This window comes from Acipenser ruthenus, chromosome 44, assembly GCF_902713425.1.
Source record: "Acipenser ruthenus chromosome 44, fAciRut3.2 maternal haplotype, whole genome shotgun sequence".
In the NCBI taxonomy this organism is placed as follows: Eukaryota; Metazoa; Chordata; class Actinopteri; order Acipenseriformes; family Acipenseridae; genus Acipenser; species Acipenser ruthenus.
The window spans coordinates 9,307,550-9,330,220 of record NC_081232.1 but is presented as its reverse complement, the minus strand read 5'-3'; the positions used below and the strand labels follow the sequence as shown (position 1 = coordinate 9,330,220).

Sequence of the window (22,671 nt, the reverse complement as noted above, 5' to 3'; positions counted from 1 at the left end):
CATAGTTCCCAGCGTACAAAACCTCCCAGTATGGCTTTCCGGCCCCGTTAATGAAATGCATGCTCATATGTATTTGGAGACGTGTAAAACACGCGGCTACTCTTTATTTAAGTATGCATTTATTTATAATAAAAAAAAAAATACATGGCGAATAAGATATCAGTTGCAAAGTGCTTACACGGGTTTATTTGTCCGGATTGTACTGTGTGTGTCCAGAATTACAGAACAACTTGCAAATGAATTGAGCCGAACCGGGCAGCTGCGAAAGGAAGGGACGCTGGGAAATGAAGTCTTTCTTAGAACATAAGAAAGTGTACAAACGAGAGGAGGCCATTCAGCCCATCTTGCTCGTTTGGTTGTTAGTAGCTTATTGATCCCAGAATCTCATCAAGCAGCTTCTTGAAGGATCCCAGGGTGTCAGCTTCAACAACATTACTGGGGAGTTGGTTCCAGACCCTCACAATTCTCTGTGTAAAAAAGTGCCTCCTATTTTCTGTTCTGAGTGCCCCTTTATCTAATTTGTGACCCCTGGTCCTTGTTTCTTTTTTCAGGTCCCCTGGGTCGACATTGTCTATACCTTTTAGGATTTTGAATGCATGGATCAGATCGCTGCATAGTCTTCTTTGTTCAAGACTGAACAGATTCAATTCAATACGCAGGCGCAGCTTTCTCCAAAAAAAAAAAAAGAAGCGACGGAACCGGGGAAGCCCCAAACAGGATGTTTTGAACTATAACATCCGACACCGTACCCAAGATGGCGCCAACGGCTTCACTTTGGGAAACCGCTGCCCCTCCCCCCGCCCCCCGCCCCCACTGACTGTTCTATCCCCGCCCTTAAGAACGCAACGGGTTTACATGCCCCGCCTCCTTCCAATAAAAGCCAACGAGCGCCCCAAACCCCGCCCCCACCGAGAGCCCGCCCACCCTCGGGAGCAGGAGGAGACGCCCACAGGCCCGAGACCCGCTCCCGAGACAGGAAAATTTCACGCAGAAAAAAGGAACAACAAAGGCGGCAAACAAGCTGTCGTCCTCCCCCCTCCCATCCCCCTTTCCCCCCCGAAAAATAAATAAATAAATATACCCCCCCACCCCCAAAAAAAAAACAACAACGTAGGACGAAGGTCGCCGCTTTTTAAAGAGGTAAGCGACTTCTAATTACGAGGTGAAAGTGATGTTAAGAAAATTGTATTCATTCGAAGTGCGTTGTTAGGGAAACCGCGCCGGGAGGAACTGGAGAGGTCTGGCTAAACAGTGGTTTGATTTATTTATTTTCCCTCTCCTGTCTGGTGTCTGTGTGCTTGTAACGTAAATAACGTACTTAAAAAAAATTTTAAAAAATAAATAATAGTACTATATATATATATAAACAACGTCACGCCGTTCCGCCATTTAATATTACGAATAATCTCGAAACGTAATTCAACATTTCTGAGTTTGAAATCGTTCCTTGACCGGTCGGTATTCATATACGCGAGCCTTGCGGTTATATGATGAATTATTATTATTATTTATTGTTGTTATAGTACTGGTAATTGATTTTAAATACAGACTGGGTGTACTTTCTAGTTCCGGATTTTTAAACATGGCTGCGGACACTTGACTAAGTTCTTCTGTAAATAAAAGTGCGTTTGTGTTTTTCACGTTTGCTCGTTTTGTGTCGATATGATCTTGTGGAGGGTTTGAACGTTTTTACGAGTTTTGTTTTTCATCACGTGAACGTCCTTTTTTTTTTTTTTTTTACTTTTTAAAACTTTATTTTTTTGGGGGGGGGGGGGGCCGATTCTGTTTTACTACATTTAAAAAAACTCCAGAAAAAGCTGCCAATTACAAAAAAAAACAACCCAAAACGTCGCTGTTTTTTTTTTTCTTATCTTCTTATCTGTGACCTGAGCCGGATTCGTTTTTTTTCGCCTCGTTTTTTTTTATTTCAAAACAGACGTGACCAAAAATAAATTACGTTTCCCGCAGATCCTAATTCCATGCCATTCATGAGGTCGAGTAGTTGTGAGTTTTTGGTTATGTTTTCTCTCGTTTACAGAGTCGCCTTGACAGATTTTTTTTTCAGCATAAAATCCAGCTTTTAAAATAAATAAATCACTAATAATAAATACGAATTCATTATCTTCAAACCCCAGTTTGCAATTAATTTGTTTTCTCTTTGATTAAGGATGCAGAGACGACTAATTTAACATTTCAAGGGAGTGTAGAGATTTGGGGAAAAAAAATAGAAACCCGGAAAGTTCAATCTTTTTCTTATCTTATATCTGTCAGCCTTGTTCTGTTTTTCAAATTGATATTTTTCTCTTTTGAGGAGGGGTGGGGGCGGGAGATATGAAGGGAGCATGCTGGCTGTGAAGAGGTTTGTTTTGTGATTTTTAAAGAAATAAATCAATTTATTTAGCGGGAGCTTTTATCCAAAGCGACTTGCAGAAATTAAACAAACAAACAAACACAAAAAAAAATGTATATATAAAGTAAAATAGAAAAAGGAATACAGAGAGAGAGAGAGAGAGAAATGGCAGATGAAAAGACACAGCACATTATATTATTATTATTATTATTATTATTATTATTATTATTGTTATTATTGTTATTATTTATTTCTTAGCAGGCGCCCTTATCCAGGGCGACTTACAATTGTTACAAGATATCATATATATATATATAATAATAAATTAATTAACAGAAACAGCCCCAACACAAGCTGCAGGCCAAACCGACCAGGCAGATGAATAGGTAGTTTGTTTGTCTGTCTGTCTGTCTGTTTGTTTGTTTAGTGGATCTTGTGCTATTACAGTGTGGAGTAGCGGTCAGGGCTCTGGACTCTTGACCGGAGGGTCGTGGGTTCAATCCCCAGTGGGGGACACTGCTGCTGTACCCTTGAGCAAGGTACTTTACCTAGATTGCTCCAGTAAAAACCCAACTGTATAAATGGGGAATTGTATGTAAAAAATAATGTGATATCTTGTAACAATTGTAAGTCGCCCTGGATAAGGGCGTCTGCTAAGAAATAAATAATAAACTCTGCACAGGTAAAAAAAAAACAAAGAAAACATCAAAGCTAGAAGATATTAAGAAAGTCAAGCAGCAGATGAGTTTCTTCAAAAGCCTCCCTTGGTGTAACGTGTGTGTGTGTGGGAGAGAGAGATATGGGAAGAGTCAGTTTCTTATCCTGTCTTGTCTGTGGGGGGGGGGGGGTTGTTCCAGTTGGAATGTCCCAGAAGGTTGCCATAGCAGCATCTGGAGGCCCCTGTCATGCTCTGAAAATGAAAGCGAGTCATGTGACCCAGGCATTGTCCCATGAGTCTTTGCTGTCTGTCTGTCTCTGTCAGACAGCCAGCCATGAGGAACAATGACCAAGGCACTTGACAAAAAAAAAAAAAAAAGAGGACATTTATTATTATGTGTTGTTTATTTAAATACAACAGTTTAGTTAACATGTTTTTTTTTTTCTGAATAAGATACTGTTGTCGAATTTGAGGTTCCCAATTCGCAGATAAAAATGAGTCGCTTTTTTCTTTGCAACATTCACATTTCAATATAAAAGAAATTAAGAAACGCGAGAATGCCAAACACAGTTGTAGATACTGTAAGGCCTAGTTTTAAACCCTAATCCTGTCAAACATGAATTTAGGCCATGTCCACACTATGCCTTTAAACCGTATTAGTTGCATTTAAGCAGGCTTAAAAGTGCTAAATACGGTTTGCGTCCACACTACAGCAGCATTTAATACCGTACTCAAGACCACCTCAGGAGGTAGTCCTTGAGTCCGGTTCTAATTAGATCGCATCAGGTAGTGCGGTTTATCAGAAGTGTGGACGCTGTAGTACCAAACTACATATTTTGTGTATCCTCCAATATCCCCAAATGCTTTGTGCTATGTTTGGCGAAATACTCTGAGCAGGCGCCTGAAGGACTTGCTATCAGTGTACACTCTGCACGAGGTATTCATTTTTATGCTTCAAAAAATCTGTCGGGACATCTCTGTTAAGCTAGTGGGGAAAATAACAAAAACACAATGTTAAATATTAGGCGACTGCAAAAATGAAATGCGAGTTAAAAGTAGGATCAGGGATGAACAAATTAAGTAATTTGTCAGCTCTGTTTGAAATAAAATTAAGAGGACCAGAATTAGGCTCAGGCAAGATATGAAGGTAAAAACAAAGATTGTTTTGTAATTAACAGCTTTTTCTGAGTTTAATTATGAAACAGAATCGGCTTAATTTGTTTATAGGGACTTCACCTGATTAAAAATAAAACCTGAAAACTTCAAGCCCTACTTGTGTGTGTGTGTGTGTTCGGATTTACTTTTTCCACAATACTTGTTATATTTCATTTATGCAATATGGACATAACACATTATTTTAAAATAAAATACAGTGCATGGTGGGATACTATCGTATTAATTCCCACGGTTCGTTGCGCTGCTGGGAATTGTAACTGAACTATTCTAAGGTTGTGTGGACGCATTAAGCCTGACTAAACATGAAACGGTACTTCAGTGTGGACGCTTTGAGCTGGATTAATTAGAGCGGTTTCGAGTACGGTTCTCCTGATCGGTTATGGAGTGTGGACAGGCATTTAACACAGATGTCGTTTTCCAAATACCTAGAAGACTGTGTCTGACCAGTCCATTTGATTGGCTGTGTGTTTTGTTTTCTGTTAATTTGACTGGCCAGCTGCGAGGCTTTTCACTTGCCTGTAAACTAACCAAGTGCCTGAATAGCCTCTCTAAGCCCCAACCTCTCTCTTTCTCTCCCTCTGCAGAGTTGTTGCTGAGTCCACAGTCCCAGTGCAGGGAGGACAGGACCCTGCAGCGCCCCCTAGAGCTGGGAGGACAGGACTCTGCAGCACCCCCTAGAGCTGGGAGGTTGAATCTTCAGCTCGAAGCCCGGCTTGCCAGCGCAGCAACTTGACAAACCCACAAAAACAACAACAAACAAAAACTACAAATACCAGCACGCCCCACCCCCCACCAAAGCGCTACAAGGAAAGCAAAGGGAGAAAACTACAATTCCCAGCATCCTCCCACTTCCCTTAAGTTTTACAAGAAAATCGAAGCTTGCTTGTGGTGGTGGTGGTGGTGGAGTGGAGTGGAGTGGATTGGAGGGGGAAACTACGAGAGAGGAACCCGACGATAGAAAAAAATATAATAATCAAATAAAACGATACGTATCTTTTTTTTTTTTTTTAATAAAAAATGGCCACTGAATGCGGGGCATTTTTTCCCTCGTCGCGGTCGGAGGAAGCCGACCCCGTTATGAGCGCCTCTTCTGTCAAGTCGGAACGCGGCTACCACTGCCAGCTGTGCGGCTACGAGACGCTGGACCTATCCCGCTTCAGCGAGCACCTGCACAGGACGCATCCTGTTTTTAACTTCAAAATACTGCCCACTTGCACCGGCAGGACCCCCGACATGGAGCCCTGCAACGGAGAAACCTTTCCCCCCTGGCCCGGGAGGGAAACAGAAGGGGGCGCTAAAGACTGCGACACAGGGAAAAGAGGGTCGTCGTCGTCGACGCCTCAGGAAGTCGCTCAGGGAAAAGCTACGACTCCGAAGCCGGGCTGCAGGAACCCGTCGTCTACGGTCAACTTCAGCCCCAACAGAAACTCGGTGGTCTGCCTGCCCCTGGTCTCAGAGGGGCTGAAGCTGGTGTGGACCCAGTCTGACCAGACCAGCGCGCTGGATTCGGACGAAAGGCTGGTCGAGGCGTTCAGCCGCTTCCCTTACCCGTCGGCCGCGGAGATCGGGCAGCTGTGCCGGGACTCGGGTCTGCCCCTGGACAAGGTGAAGGTCTGGCTGATGGTTCAGAGGATCCGGTATGGGATCAGCTGGTCTTCCGAAGAGATTGAGGAGACGAGGCTGAAGCTGGGGCAGGGGAGGGGCAGGGAGGGGGAGTGGGGGGAGGAGGAGGAGGAGGAGGAGGGGGGAGGAGGAGGTGGTATCGATTTAGAGGAGGAAGAGAGAGGCGACCGCGGGATAAACGGCTCGAAACTCGACCCTCTCGGCGGCTTTACGAACGGAGTGGCGACACACTCTTCCTCCTCTGCTCTCCCGGGCAGCGGGAGCTACAAGAAACCCGAAGCCCATCTGGTGGGGCAGCGATTAAATAACTTCTCCTCCTCCTCCTCCTCTTCCTCTTCCTCCCAGGCATCTGGAGGGAACCCCAGTCTCAGCACCCCCGATCCCAGCCGCTCCTCCTTGGAGTCCTTCCTGGACCGCAGCCTCGAGGCGGTGGCGCACAGATTCAGGAATTCCGGGAAGGTGGGAGACCGCAGGGAGGAAGGGGGGGGTAGGAGAAAGACTTGTTGCCGAAGGGAAACCAGACAGCGGGGCGACGCTACGGACCCCGCCCCACCACCGCAACGGTGGAGCACAGGCTAACCCCAAGAAGAGCAAGCCCACCCCCTTCTCCTCTAGCACCTCCCCCCTGGGCCCCTCCCTTCTCACACCCAACGGCCGACTGCGGAAGACCAAAGAACAACTGTCCATTCTCAAGGCCTTTTTTCTGCGCTGCCAGTGGCCCCAGAACTCGGACTACGCCCGTTTGACGGAGGAGAGCGGGCTGCCGCGGTCGGACATTATCCAGTGGTTCGGAGACACGCGCTACGCGGTCAAGAACGATCACCTGAGGTGGGTCAAGAGGTCGGACATAGCTTCCGATATCCTGCAGAAGCAGCAACAGACCGCTCCCCACCTCCCAGCTTCCCCCAGCAACAGCAGGGCGAAGAGGAAGAGGGAGAGGGAGTCAGGAGCCTGGCACGGAGGCAGGGACGAGGGGTCGGCCCCGGGTTCGAACAGCGGCGTCGACATGCGCCCCCTGGAGAGGTATTTCGGGAGCACAGGGTTCCTGCAGGAGCGGGATTTGGAAGCGTTGTGTAGGGAGACGAGGATGACGTCCCAGCAAGTGAGGGAGTGGTTTGTGTGCCGGCAGGAGGGCATGGCGGAGGTGGAAGTGGATATTAGTGACGGGGAGGGGTGAGAGAGAGAGAGAGAGAGAGAGGGACATTTTATACAGAGCTGCGGTATCTATGTATATAGGTATGAACTTTGTTTTGTTTTTTGGTTAGATGGGAGAACTCAGAAATAATGGTCATAAGTGATGATAATGATTATTATTATTATTATTATTATTATTATTATATTAAGCTCAAAGGGAGAGGGGTTAGGGTATGGGGGTACTAGCGACAGTTTTAAAGGGTCTTTTTAATCCTCTTTAAATCTGCACAAGCAACACAGTGCCCCCCCCCCCCCCCCCCCCCCCCCCCCCCCCGTCTGAGGCACTGGGGTCATTATTATTATTATTATTATTATTATTATTATTATTATTATGATTATGACAATTACAGCGGAATCATTTCCTGAAATTCCAATTCTGCTTTATTCAATTTTTAATTAGTTCCAATTATGCTGCAGTGATCCCAATTATAATTACAGTGACGCTAAAACGTAACATAAACAGCCGCGCGCATCATTTCCTCTGAATAACCGGCACTAATAATCACAGGTACAAACACACAGACACACTGGAGCACTTTTTTAAAGGGTTTTGTTTTTGTTTTTTTTAAAACAAATAATGGGGGAAGTTACCAGAAGTGATTGAAAATACGAGAATAAAGATCTGAAATGACAAATAAATGTGTAGCTGAACTGGAATCGATCAATTACATAGATGGGGATAATTTACAATAAATTACAAATTTTCACCATTACAATTGGAATTCACCTCGGGTCTGAAAGCCATATTAAAAAATAAAAAAATAAAAAAACCACCTAATTTACCTATTTTCTTTTACTTCCTGGTGTTTTATCACTTCCTGTGCAGTAAGTAGGTCGCCTGACCCGATTTTGCCACCAGCGAAAGAGCTACGGCACAGGAAGTGATGTCATACCAGGAAGCGGGGAACTTTTTTACCAGTAGATTCTACAGCCCTGGCTTAGCCCGCCCTCTTAAATTTAAATTGCTTGAGATTTGAGAAGAGATGCCTTCACTTATTTTGCTTAAGCGAACAATGACAGTTGACTTTTGTAGAATTATTATTATTATTATTATTATTATTATTATTATTTTTAATAATAATAATAATAATAATAATAATAATGTTGTTATTATTTTAGGTACATTTTTTTTTGTAATTATGACCAAGAGTTTGGGGTTACAAGTTGATTTGATGAGACCAGACTGTTCTCAATAAATCTTGTGTTTTTAAAGATATTTCGTTGGTGGTTTATTTCCATTGCAGTGAACCTGGCTACAGGGTGCTGCTGCACTCCATTTAAAACTGGTTTGAAATCAAAATGTTTGAGTTTTTAAGAACAGTTATGTTAAAATGACCAGTTTTGGGACAGAGTGGCTTTAAACTTTAACAAAGAATATAGTAAACTAACAAACACTGAGAAGAAGGGATTATTTTGTAGCATCAAACTGAACAGGATTGTGGGGCTCTGTCTGTCTGTCTGTCTGTCTGTCTGTCTGTCTGCAGCTTTAATGAAACTAAACTCTTTTCAGAATGTAGTAAACTAACAGACACCAAGAAGGGATTATTTTGTAACGTCAAACTGAACAGGATTGTGGGGCTCTGTCTGTCTGTCTGTCTGTCTGTCTGTCTGTCTGCAGCTTTAATGAAACTAAACTCTTTTCAGAATGTAGTAAACTAACACAGACCCCAAGAAGGGGGGATTATATTGTAGCGTCAAACTGAACAGGATTGTGGGGCTCTGTCTGTCTGTCTGTCTGTCTGTCTGTCTGCAGCTTTAATGAAACTAAACTCTTTTCAGAATGTAGTAAACTAACAGACACCAAGAAGGGATTATATTGTAGCGTCAAACTGAACAGGATTGTGGGGCTCTGTCTGTCTGTCTGTCTGTCTGTCTGTCTGCAGCTTTAATGAAACTAAACTCTTTTCAGAATGTAGTAAACTAACACAGACACTGAGAAGAAGGGATTATATTGTAGCGTCAAACTGAACAGGATTGTGGGGCTCTGTCTGTCTGTCTGTCTGTCTGTCTGTCTGCAGCTTTAATGAAACTAAACTCTTTTCAGAATGTAGTAAACTAACAGACACACCAAGAAGAAGGGATTATATTGTAGCGTCAAACTGAACAGGATTGTGGGGCTCTGTCTGTCTGTCTGTCTGTCTGTCTGTCTGCAGCTTTAATGAAACTAAACTCTTTTCAGAATGTAGTAAACTAACACAGACACCGAGAAGAAGGGATTATATTCTCTCAATTTTTCATTGTGTTTATTAACGAACACCAACAGACTGTTAACCACAGCAGTAACTAAAAGTCTTCGACCGACATCTTTGTGTCTAAAGAATTTAATAATGATCACAGGCGAGGGTGGCTGGTGTCGATCGGGCTGATTTCACCCGTTCAGAGTGAATTAAGAAACAGCTGCTCGGGTTTGTGTGGGTCGCTGTTCTCCGCAGAGTCTGAAGAAAAAGCAGCGATCGTCACAAACCCAAGCAGCTGTTTCTGAATTCACTCTGAAGGGTAAATCGGCCCGATCGACACCAGCCACCCTCATCTGATTTCTGTGGACAGCCTAATCCGAATAATGGGTATGTGCCCCACTGTACAAATATCGTGTGTTTTTTATTGTAATATTTACTGTCTTCTGATCTTCCGTTCCAGCTGCTGGTCTGGCCCAGTCAGAGTCTCTCTCTCTCTCTCTCCTATATCTTTCTCTATCTGGCTGTCATCAGGCTTCTGCGTCACTCAGTTTGGCTAGAAACGCCTGTGATAAAAAAATAAAAATAAAACACACACACATGAACATGTCCCTTGCATTGTTGTTGGACAAGACAAAGGGATGGGAATAAGACTCCTGTTGCACAGCAGTTCGACCCATTCCAGGTTTTACTACCAGCTTGATTTAGTAATTTTAGCTTACTAGTTTAGTAAGACACCCCTGAGCTTGTTACCTACAGCTGGGGCCAAAGGTTTTGCATCCCCCTCTCTATGAGAATGAACTAATTTTGAATGAAAGCTGTTGAATAATGTTCCCTTGTTAACATATTGAATTCCACCCCCTCTATATAGAATGAACTCCCTCAGCTTCATAGAGTCCAATGAAAGCTGCTGAATAATGTTCCCTTGTTAACATATTGAATTCCACCCCCTCTATATAGAATGAACTCCCTCAGCTTCATAGAGTCCAATGAAAGCTGCTGAATAATGTTCCCTTGTTAACATATTGAATTCCACACCCCCTATATAGAATGAACTCCCTCAGCTTCATAGAGTCCAATGAAAGCTGCTGAATAATGTTCCCTTGTTAACATATTGAATTCCACACCCTCTATATAGAATGAACTCCCTCAGCTTCATAGAGTCCAATGAAAGCTGCTGAATAATGTTCCCTTGTTAACATATTGAATTCCACCCCCTCTATATAGAATGAACTCCCTCAGCTTCATAGAGTCCAATGAAAGCTACTGAATAATGTTCCCTTGTTAACATATTGAATTACACACCTATCGCTTTGGAGTTTTCCCCAGACACTGTACGAAAAACTGACTGGAAAAAACGTGACATTTCGAAATCTAACATGAAATACTTACTGTACTGCGATTATGGCTTCCTTCCGGTACTCTTTTTTTTTTTTTTTTTTTTCGATATCATTTTGCAGTTTCTTTGATTACATCATGATGTTAAATAAAATATCTAAATTACGTGCATAGTTTTTTTTATTTTATTTGTTATAAATGAAGCCTCAATCCTAAAATTTTTAAAGTGAAGTCTCCTTTATTTTGTGTTTGTCAATGTTATAAAAACTCACCTTTCTCTGTTCTGATTCAAAGATGACTGGGTGTGAGATAACTGGAGAAAAAATAAAAATATGCATTGAAAAAAATACAACTATATAACCTTAGAAATACAGTGATGGAATTCTCTCGTTGCACAGCAGTTTGATCCATTCCTGGTTTGTTACCTAGACACACACACTGGGGTCTAATCAAGCTGGTAGTAAAACCTGGAATGGGTGACGCTGCTGTGCAACAGGAGTCCGATTCCCATCCCCAGGATATTTAAAAAATAAACAGCACACGCATTCCAGCTTGATAAATGAGTGAATCTGTGAATTACCAGCTGAGGCGTTCGCGCTTGACCACTGCTTTGCCCTGGCTGACCTACAAAAAACAAAGACAGATTATTGGTAGTTCATCTGAGTGGATCTTGTCCATCCAGAACGTTAATCAGAAAAAAAAAACTAGAAGAAACTAAGAAAGTCAAGCAGCAGACGAGAGTTTCTGCGAACAACTTCCTCGTGTGTAATGTGTGTGTGTAAGAGTGTGAGAGAGAGATATTTGTTAGTGTCTTGTTTCTTCTCCTTTCTGTCTATTTACAGGCATTTTAATGATAGGAGGCTGTGTGGTCCAGTGGTTAAAGAAAAGTGCTTGTAACCAGGAGGTCCCCGGTTCAAATCCCACCTCAGCCACTGACTCATTGTGTGACCCTGAGCAAGTCACTTAACCTACTTGTGCTCCGTCTTTGGGGTGAGACGTAGTTGTAAGTGACTCTGCAGCTGATGCATAGTTCACACACCCGAGTCTCTGTAAGTCGCCTTGGATAAAGGCGTCTGCTAAATAAACAAATAATTATAATAAATAATAATAATAGAGGTCCTGGGACAGTTACCTGTGAATATTCGGGGGTTGGGGGACGGTAGCGACTGGAGGCTGGAACCAGAACCGAACTGGAACTGGAGCAGGCGAGGGGTCCGGGACACACTGGTGGGGGTTCTGAGAGGGAGAGAGGATGTAGACGTTCCTCTGTTTTGTCCTGTGCAGCGCTTTTATAAACTTTTTGTACGAAAGGCGCTATATAAATATAATATTGACTGATGGAGAGAGAGGGACAGTGGAGGAAGTTCAAGAGGCAGGGAGGGGGGGAGAGGGGACATGGGGAGGAAAAGTTGAATTTGTAGCTTTCACAATTATCTACATACTAAGACTGACAAACAGACACAGACCAACAGACTGAAACAAACGAGGAGAGAGAGAGACCGAGAGACAAATAGACAGATAGGCAGACAGACAGTGTTCCCTCTCCTGTTCAGTGCACATAGCGTACCTGCCGGTCAGCGCCCCTGCAGAGACACTGGTGGGAGTTCCTGCAGAAAAAAAAAAAAAAAAACCTGCTTAATTCTCAGTTTCACCTCGGGAGAGTTCTGAGCTAAAGATACATACAGTCACGAGCAAAACATTCTGCATCCCCCTCTCTATAGAGAATGAACTAATTTAGCTTCATAAAGTCGAATGTAAACCTGCTGAATAACGTTAACATCTTGAATTACACACCGCATGAGGCTTTGGAGTTTTCCCCAGATACTTAACGACAAAACGGACTGAAAACAAATGTGACAGTGATAGAATTTTGTAGTTTCTTTTGAAAACATTAACTAAAAGATCTAAATCATGTTCACACATTATATATATATATATATATATATATACTTTTTTAATTATAAAATTTGAAGTGACGTAAAATCTTTTTTTTTGCGACAGAATTTTGTAGTTTCTTTTGATAACATTAAAGACTTAAATCATGTTCACACACACACACACACATATATATATATATATATATATATATATATATATATACATACACTTTTTTCAATTCTATCTCAATCATCAAATTTGAAGTGACGCAAAACCTTTGGCCACAGCTGTAGAACAACTTCAAATATGGATTGCTGTGCTGAGGCTCTCTCTAAGGGAAGGAGGGAGGAGGGAGAGGAGAGAGAATAGAGTGGAAGAAGGGAGAGGGAGAGCGAATGGAAGGAAGTGGTGAAGGAGGGTGGGGGCTGAATCAATTGAATCGCTCACTGAAATTTGGGTCCTGTGGCGTGCTTCTGCCTGACATGGTGCTGGCACTCCCTGGGGTCTGAGGAGAGAGGAGAGAGGAGTTTATAACATATACAGCTCTGGCTAAAAGATTCGCATCCCTTAGAATTTTATGATTGAGACATCATTGAAAAAAAAAAAAGTGAACATTATTTTAGGTCTTTTTATTTTGATGTAATCAAAAGAAAAGTACAAGATGATATCACAAAAAAAAAAAAAAAAAGTCTACCGGAAACCATAATCGCAGTACAGTAAGGAGTTCATGTTAGATTTCGAAATGTCATATTTTTCCAGTCGGTTTTGTCATTAAGTATCTGGGAAAACTCCAGGGAACATTATTAAGCTGAGTGAGTTCATTCTATATAGAGGGGGTGCAATTCAATATGTTAACAAGGGAACATTATTCAGCAGCTTTCATTGGACTCTATGAAGCTGAGGGAGTTCATTCTATATAGAGGGGGTGGAATTCAATATGTTAACAAGGGAACATTATTCAGCAGCTTTCATTGGACTCTATGAAGCTGAGGGAGTTCATTCTATATAGAGGGGGTGCAATTCAATATGTTAACAAGGGAACATTATTCAGCAGCTTTCATTGGACTCTATGAAGCTGAGGGAGTTCATTCTATATAGCGAGGGGGATGCGAAACCTTTGTCCAGAGCTGTATGGGACCGGACAGATCATTCAAAGACGTTACGATATTCAAGTGACAATTGTGTTTTTTTTTTCTTTTACACGGCGGGGGGGGGGGGGGTAATATTTTAGTGGCATTGTTTTATTAATCACGAATCATATGATACTCACAATGGCACCTCCAGATCGGATTCCTCTGTACCGCTCCAGTGATTCCATTGAGTCTGAACGGCTGAGACAGACACAGAGAGAGAGAGAGAGAGAGAGAGAGAGAGAGAGAGAGAGAGAGAGAGAGAGAGAGAGAGAGAGAGAGAGAGAGAGAGAGAGAGAGAGAGAGAGAGAGAGAGAGAGAGAGAGAGAGAGAGAGAGAGAGAGAGAGAGAGAGAGAGAGAGAGAGAGAGAGAGAGAGAGAGACACACTTACTGTAAACTACACTGTGTTTAAATAGGAAGCTTACATTGTAACCCTGTACCGCCATGTAACACCTGTGTGAGTCGCCTCGGAAAAAGACCTCTGCCAAATAAATAATAATAGTAATTCATTATTATTATTATTATTATTATTATTATTATTATTATTATTATTATTATTATTATTATTATTAATGAGTCATTTAGCAGACACTTTTATCCAAAGCGACTTACAGAGACTAGGGGGGTGAACTCTGCATCATCAACTGCTGCTGCAGAGTCACTTCCAATAGGAGCTTGTTTGTTTGACGTCTCATCTGAAGAAGTTAAAGGACAGCACAGTGTAGTAAAGCACAGAGAAGATAATGAACCAGCCCCATTCTCAAAGCACAGAGAAGATAATGAACCAGCCCCCTTCTCAAAGTTTACTGCTGTGGTATCCCCCTGGTAAAAGCACAGCACAGTGTAGTAAAGCACAGAGAAGATAATGAACCAGCCCCCTTCTCAAAGTTTACTGCTGTGGTATCCCCCTGGTAAAAGCACAGCACAGTGCAGTAAAGCACAGAGAAGATAATGAACCAGCCCCCTTCTCAAAGTTTACTGTTTTGGTATTCCTCCTGGTAAAAGCACAGAGAAGATAATGAACCAGACCCCTTCTCAAATGTATGTAAAAACTCTAAAATGTTGGACATGTATGTTTGAGCTTTTACCTGACTTGATAGCTGCTTCTTCTAGGGCTTACTAAGAGAGAATATGAAAGAACGTTGGGGTGCAAGTCAATATATATATACAAAAGGTGCAAAAAAACAAAATCACCGGAACATCAAAACAAAATGAAATCAATACCCCAATCAATCAATAATTGCACAGAACTTTCTTGAAATACATGTTATTGCAAATCAAAGAGTTTATTTTTTACCTAGTGTAGGCGACGTGATGGCTACTGGCCGCGATATTCTGTTGCCCCTGTATGAAGCAAAAAAAAAAAAAAAAAAACTCCAAATAAAAATCAAAGTCTGCTGGCTCCCCCTTTTCAGATAAAAATGATTTTATTTTTATTTTATTTTTTTTTTTTACACATTTTGGGTTGTACTGTATACGAAATTTCCTTAAAATGTTTATTTTTTTATCAAGGGATTTTAACACATTTATACTGCAACCCACACTGTAGAGATATATATATATATCTCCAGTGTATATATAGAATATATTAAACTGATGAAGATTAGAACATAAGAAACTTAAGAAAGTTTCCAAACGAGAGGAGGCCCCATTCAGCCCATCTTGCTCGTTTGGTTGTTAGTAGCTTATTGATCCCAGAATCTCATCAAGCAGCTTCTTGAAGGATCCCAGATTAATATAAATGAAAATGATCACACTAATGTGCGTAATTGATTCTTTCCAATTGCTTTATCAAATATATTTATTCATTTTTTCACATCAGTTTATTAAAAAGATGCTCAAGTCGCATGATGTGTTTTTTTTGTCATACCTGTTTTCTTGTAGAGGACTCTGAGACAACTGGAAAGGAGGGGGGTAGAGAAAGAGAGAAACATTATTATGAAGATCACATCACAAACTGTAATCTACATCCTTCAGTGTAATTTTTTTTTTTTTATTGTGTTTATTATTATTATTATTATTAGTTTATTTAGCAGACGCCTTTATCCTGGGTGACTTACAGAGACTAGGGTGTGTGAGCTATGCATCAGCTGCAGAGTCACTTACAACTCCGTCTCACCCGAAAGACGGAGCACAAGGAGGTGGAGTGACTTGCTCAGGGTCACACAGTGAGTCAGTGGCTGAGGTGGGATTTGAACCGGGGACCTCCTGGTTACAAGCCCTTTTCTTTAACCACTGGACCACACAGACTCCAGTGTATTAATCAACTCTGAACTGTTTTTAATGTACACACTTTAAGGAATACTAAAAGAAGCTACAATTTTTTTTTTTTTAAGTTTTTTCTTTTTCTATCAGTGTTTCTTAATTAACCCAGCGGGTCGCTGAGCGATTGATAGTTTGTTGATAATGTTCGTACCTTGACACGAGACAGGAGATTCTTCAGCTCTGCATTCTCCTTCCTCAACTCAGCTAGTTCCCTGAGAGAGAGAGAGAGAGAGAGAGAGAGAGAGAGAGAGAGAGAGAGAGAACGAGAGAACGAGAACATAAGAAAGCTTACAAACGAGAGGAGGACATTCGGCCCATCTTGCTCGTTTGGTTGTTTGTAGCTTATTGATCCCAGAATCTCATCAAGCAGCTTCTTGAAGGATCCCAGGGTGTCAGCTTCAACAACATTACTGGGGAGTTGGTTCCAGACCCTCACAATTCTGTGTAAAAAAAGTGCCACCTATTTTCTGTTCTGAATGCCCCTTTATCTAATCTCCATTTGTTATATCAGCTGTGCACAGTCCTAATATGTATTTATATATATTCATGACACTGTGACATCGTCACCCTAATACTCTTTCTTTACTTATGTATTGTTTATGAGATGTGTTTTTTTTTTTTTTTTTTAATAGTAAAAGATATGTAATAAATTCAAGGACAAACGTTTCCACTAGAAGACCCTGAGAAAGACTTCTGGTGGAAACGTCTGTCAGCGAACGCAGCTTTTCACTGCCGAGTGGTTGAACGGATGACGGAGGCAGCGGGCAGCCATGCAGACCCAGGCAGCCCAAGCTCTCGCTGCCCTGCCCACACCTCTCCTGCTGTTTGCTGAGCTTGCTCCCCTCCCGCAACTTGCTCTCCATTTCCGAGGATTTGTACTTGTAAAAAGCCAGGACTCGTGCCATCTGCTTCTTCTGGAACAAAGACACCTGCGGACGAGAGACGCCATCGTCAATCCAGTATTATTATTATTTATTTATTATTATTTATTTATGAGCAGACGCCCTTATCCAGGGTGACTTACAATTGTTACAAGATATCACATTATTTTTACATACAATTACCCATTTATACAATTGGGTTTTTACTGGAGCAATCTAGGTAAAGTACCTTGCTCAAGGGTACAGCAGCAGTGTCCCCCCCACCTGGGATTGAACCCACGACCCTCCGGTCAAGAGTCCAGAGCCCTAACCACTACTCCACACTGTAATAGCACAAGATCCACTAGACAGACAGACAGACAGACAGACAGACAGACAGACAGACAGACAGACTGACTGACTGACTGACTGACTGACTGACTGACTGACTGACTGACTGACTGACTGACTGACTGACTGACTGACTGACTGACTGACTGACTGACTAAACTGCTAAATAAAACAAATAAAAATAATACTGTCTCAGGGGGGGATTCCCTTTCCCATACCAAAAGGATTTGCATCACCTCTTATATCTTGTATTTGATTTTACTCTTACAGGTAACCTCACTTTTTTTTTTTGTCATGTCTCTTATTTGAAATCGTTCTCATCCATTTATCGTACTCACTCACCTGCTCTCACTGGACTTCACTCGTATCAGCACATTTCTTTACTGTAAGTGTCAGCTGCTCTTAGCCAAACTCGCTGACTTAGAATTTACTGTCTTCTTTATTTGGCTCCAACTTGATCTTATTGTATTTTCATAACTGCTCTTATCTGTATTAGGATATTCTGTAATGTGATAATTTATAAGGTGATAACTTGTATTGCGATATTTTGTAACAATTGTAAGTTGTCTTGGATAATGGCGTCTGCTAAGAAATAAATAAATAAATTATTATTATTATTATTAATAATAATAATAAATAATTAATTAACAATATATATAGAATTAACTCATTTTGTTGCTTCATAAAGTCCAGTGAAAGCTGCTGAATAATTCCTTGTTAACATATTGAATTCCACACCCTCTATATAGAATGAACTCCCTCAGCTTCATAGAGTCCAATGAAAGCTGCTGAATAATGTTCCCTTGTTAACATATTGAATTCCACCCCCTCTATATAGAATGAACTCCCTCAGCTTCATAGAGTCCAGTGAAAGCTGCTGAATAATGTTCCCTTGTTAACATATTGAATTCCACACCCTCTATATAGAATGAACTCCCTCAGCTTCATAGAGTCCAATGAAAGCTGCTGAATAATGTTCCCTTGTTAACATATTGAATTACACACCCTCTATATAGAATGAACTCCCTCAGCTTCATAGAGTCCAATGAAAGCTGCTGAATAATGTTCCCTTGTTAACATATTGAATTCCACCCCCTCTATATAGAATGAACTCACTCAGCTTCATAGAGTCCAATGAAAGCTGCTGAATAATGTTCCCTTGTTAACATATTGAATTCCACACCCTCTATATAGAATGAACTCACTCAGCTTCATAGAGTCCAATGAAAGCTGCTGAATAATGTTCCCTTGTTAACATATTGAATTACACACCCTCTATATAGAATGAACTCCCTCAGCTTCATAGAGTCCAATGAAAGCTGCTGAATAATGTTCCCTTGTTAACATATTGAATTCCACCCCCTCTATATAGAATGAACTCACTCAGCTTCATAGAGTCCAATGAAAGCTGCTGAATAATGTTCCCTTGTTAACATATTGAATTCCACACCCTCTATATAGAATGAACTCACTCAGCTTCATAGAGTCCAATGAAAGCTGCTGAATAATGTTCCCTTGTTAACATATTGAATTACACACCCTCTATATAGAATGAACTCCCTCAGCTTCATAGAGTCCAATGAAAGCTGCTGAATAATGTTCCCTTGTTAACATATTGAATTCCACCCCCTCTATATAGAATGAACTCCCTCAGCTTCATAGAGTCCAATGAAAGCTGCTGAATAATGTTCCCTTGTTAACATATTGAATTACACACCCTCTATATAGAATGAACTCCCTCAGCTTCATAGAGTCCAGTGAAAGCTGCTGAATAATGTTCCCTTGTTAACATATTGAATTCCACCCCCTCTATATAGAATGAACTCCCTCAGCTTCATAGAGTCCAATGAAAGCTGCTGAATAATGTTCCCTTGTTAACATATTGAATTACACACCCTCTATATAGAATGAACTCCCTCAGCTTCATAGAGTCCAATGAAAGCTGCTGAATAATGTTCCCTTGTTAACATATTGAATTCCACCCCCTCTATATAGAATGAACTCCCTCAGCTTCATAGAGTCCAATGAAAGCTGCTGAATAATGTTCCCTTGTTAACATATTGAATTCCACACCCTCTATATAGAATGAACTCCCTCAGCTTCATAGAGTCCAATGAAAGCTGCTGAATAATGTTCCCTTGTTAACATATTGAATTACACACCGCCGCTTTGGAGTTTTCTCACATACATAAAAATGTGACATTTCGAAATCTACATGAAATACTTACTGTACTGCGATTATGGCTTCCTTCTGGTAGACTTTGGTGATAAAATTTTTGTAGTTTCTTTAAACGGAGCTAAACAGAACCTCTCCTTAAAAATCCACTTTCTTTATTATTATTATTATTATTATTATTATTATTAATGAGTCATTTAGCAGACGCTTTTATCCAAAGCGACTTACAGAGACTAAGGGGGTTAACTCTGCATCATCAACAACTACTGCTGCTGCTGCTGCAGAGTCACTTCCAATAGGACCTTGTTTGTTTGACGTCTCATCTGAAGGACGGAGCACAAGGAGGTGAAGTGACTCGCTCAGGGTCACACACACACACACACACACAGAGGGAGTCAGTGGCTGAGCCGGGATTTGAACCTCCTGGTATCAAGACCCCTTTTCTTTAACCTCTGGAAGCCTCCTTTCTTGTCTCCTATTGCCCCCCCCCCCCCTCCCCCTCAAGACTTCTTTAGAAACGTTTTCTCGGTTTGTTTGATCGTGATTCAGGGAGCCTACCTGTGCGATTTGTTCAAAATGATTCCGTGCCACTTCTATGGGGTTCCTGAAATACATCTGTTCTTGAGGCTTGAGCTGAGGAGGAAGGCAAGGAGACACAAACCAAACCCCCCAGACACAAAACTCTTTAAGACTTAAATCTTTAGAAATGTCGCTTATATATTTTTATTTATATATACTACGCTGAGCCAGGGTTTCATTTGTGCCGGATCGGACCGGATCCAGGTACCTTTTGTTACTTTTTTTTATTATTTGAGAATGAAACATACACATATATATATATATATATATATATATATATATATATATATATATATATATATATATATATATATATATATGTAAGGGTAAAGAAAGGGTGGGAGGATTCAACTTACATTTTCTGACAGTAACAGGAATTTGCATGAGGCGCCACAAACACGACATTTATCTGTGAGAGAGAGAAAATGGGTGGAAATTGAATAATAATAACCCTAATAATAACTTTTTTTTAATACTGTACTATCAAAAAATAATTCGACAGACATTTCGACCAGAAGTCGTTTGAAGGGATGGGGGATGGGGGGATCGCTTGTCCAAAAACGTTCGTCATCTGAAGTCATTGAAAAAAGACTTTCAAAGTCGAAACGTTTGTCGTAGGTTCTATTTGCATTTATTTTTTTTACTATTTCTAATAATCTAATAAACACTACAAGTTCGTTAGGTTTAAAAGAGATGACGTCATTGTGAATTTTATAAATAGGTATTAGGACTGTATAATAAGGGCTGACGGTTTTTTAAATTTGATTTTAATAACGGCTTGCATGTTTTTTGGGGGGTTTTTTTTCACCTTGACTCACGCAGTTTTCACAGGCGATGTGCCCGCAACTCGACACGCAAAACTCAACTCCCTCCGTCTTGAAACAGCTGTTGCAGTGAAACCAATCCATGACGGGTTTGTTGCACGACCAAAACTAAAAAATAAATAAATAAATACATAATTGAAATTAAACTACAGTGTTGATTTTATAAAGAAAGACCTTCGAAAAAAATAATATTCATTGCAATGTGTTTTATTTATATAACCAATATCACAGTATCTGAGTTTTTCGTGTGGGTTAAAAAAAAAATAGTAAGCCTCCACTATCAAAAGTAGTAAAAACTTACAATAAAATAATAATAATAATAATAATAATAATAATAATAATAATAATAATAATAATAATACAAATGTAAAGTAATACTTCCTTTCCCACCAATCGTTTGAATATATCTTTCATTTTTCTGCATAATTTATTTAACCGCTTGTGTACCTAAAGGCATATTTTGTTTTAAGTCGCTACAAATACAGTAATATTTATGCAAAAGTCACAAAAGAAACAGTTCAAATATTAAAACCACATTTTCCTAGAAAAAAAAAAGTTTGAAAGCAAACATCAGATTATTTTTTATTAAACTGCGTCTCAAATGTATTAAAATCTACCTTATATATTTTACAGGCCCAAGACAATACATATGAAGGAATTAGGATCGGTCTACAAACATCTATTTGACCTAATAACTAATAAAACACGAACCGAATAACATGTTAAATATTATATTTGACTAACACATACAGGGAAAGAAGACGGTAAAATACCACAATAATAATAATAATAATAATAATAATAATAATAATAATAATAATAATAATAATAATAATAATAATAACGTAGACCTAAAAATATAACATACCGGTATATAAAAAAATAAATACGACACAATGGCAAACATCGATAAAATAGCCATATAATAACAAGTTCAAACTTCTAACAACATAAAAAATATTTAAAAAAAACAAAAACATCGCTTATTTTTCTTTAAAAAGCCGAGACGCAACCGCTCGACTTGAAGAAGGTGACGCTCACCTTCTCCCCACTTCCCGCCAAAAGCTTGCCGCTGCCGAACCTACTGCTGCGGGGACGCGCTCGCGGGGACGTGCACGGGCTGCGAATTTGAAATTTAACGGTTTTTTCTTAAAGTGTTTCGCGAGACGGTCTCCGTATTTGTTTATATTAGAAACAAAATTATATAAATATTATTTTTACACCCATTAAAATACAACATTAAACACACCCTATAACATAAAACTATAACTTTTCTCTACAAAGATTAACGTAACCCCCATGTTTTTATTTTTGGTAAGTTATGCTGTAATGAGCGCCAGAAGTTACTCATTAAAAAAAACTTTATATTGTATAAAAAAATAAAAACAAAATACACGCTATTCAAATTTTGACTTTATTAGACAGAGACAACCACCTCTTCCGGCAAAAATGACAGCATTTAAATTAGTTTTAGGAGACAGAAGAGATACCGCAAAGATATCTAAAGTGACAGCGATCTGATTTTAATTTTTTTCTCTTTTTTAAAAAAAAAAATATATATATATTTTTGAACAAATTCTTGTAATGTGCGAGTGTTTATTCAATACTAATAAGCGAGTCATTAAAAAAAATCATAATTAATAAAAACAAGCGCTTAGTCTCTCTCTAAAAAATCTTTAACCCGTGCCGCCCCCTGCAGAACACAGCAGCGTGTGCGTGTACGTGTAGCTACACGTACACGTGTATGTTCACTCCAGTCCCTATATCCCGTCTCTAGCATTATCATTACCTGCTGACTCTGTTGCAGCAGCACTGCAAGTGTGTATCAGTGTGTATGTTTGTGAGTGTGTTTTTTGTATTTTTAAAATTATTATTATTATTATTATTATTATTATTATTATTATTATTAATATTATTTGTTTATTTAGCAGATGCCTTTACCCAAGGCGACTTACAGAGACTAGGGGGGTGAACTCTGCATCATCAACAACTGCTGCTGCAGAGTCACTTCCAATAGGAGCTCGTTTGTTTGACGTCTCATCCGAAGGACGGAGCACAAGGAGGTGAAGTGACTCGCTAAGGGTCACACACACA

The 22,671-nt window shown here is 40.3% G+C and overlaps 2 protein-coding genes across 4 annotated transcripts; one reads left to right on the top strand and one right to left on the bottom strand.

The window, feature by feature from the left end:
* Positions 1-930: 930 nt before the first annotated feature.
* On the top strand, positions 931-8,217 carry LOC131709735 (homeobox and leucine zipper protein Homez-like). Its single transcript, XM_059012531.1, is given in 3 exon segments — positions 931-1,140; positions 4,769-6,317; positions 6,319-8,217. Coding segments are annotated over 2 exon segments (1,782 nt in total). The 5' UTR covers positions 931-1,140; positions 4,769-5,201; the 3' UTR covers positions 6,985-8,217.
* Positions 8,218-9,258: 1,041 nt separating this feature from the next.
* On the bottom strand, positions 9,259-22,575 carry LOC131709732 (RING finger protein 212B-like). Of its 3 annotated transcripts, XM_059012523.1 has the most exons (16): positions 21,446-22,575; positions 20,562-20,685; positions 20,110-20,162; positions 19,733-19,807; positions 16,601-16,716; positions 15,939-15,999; positions 15,393-15,421; positions 14,820-14,866; positions 14,611-14,641; positions 13,662-13,722; positions 12,839-12,896; positions 12,081-12,120; positions 11,646-11,749; positions 11,094-11,137; positions 10,786-10,826; positions 9,259-9,741 (listed from the first exon to the last, which is right to left on the bottom strand). In XM_059012523.1, the coding sequence occupies exons 1-16, from the start codon at positions 21,497-21,499 to the stop codon at positions 9,732-9,734; spliced, it is 948 nt and encodes a 315-aa protein (XP_058868506.1). In that variant the 5' UTR covers positions 21,500-22,575; the 3' UTR covers positions 9,259-9,731. The 3 variants fall into 3 exon arrangements, 2 of the variants coding, with proteins under 2 accessions (XP_058868506.1, XP_058868507.1); XM_059012524.1 differs by having other exon boundaries at positions 20,562-22,575; XR_009311600.1 differs by lacking the exons at positions 9,259-9,741; positions 10,786-10,826; positions 14,611-14,641 and having other exon boundaries at positions 11,105-11,137.
* Positions 22,576-22,671: the final 96 nt, after the last annotated feature.

Coding starts and splice junctions, on each gene's coding strand:
- LOC131709732 (XM_059012523.1), bottom strand. CDS start 21,499: ATGGCTATTTTATCGATGTTTGCCATTGTGTCGTATTTATTTTTTTAT. Junction 16,000..16,600: donor CTCAGCAAACAGCAGGAGAG/GTGTGGGCAGGG, acceptor TCTCTCTCTCAG/GGAACTAGCTGAGTTGAGGA. Junction 12,121..12,838: donor GCCACAGGACCCAAATTTCA/GTGAGCGATTCA, acceptor TTTTTTCTGCAG/GAACTCCCACCAGTGTCTCT.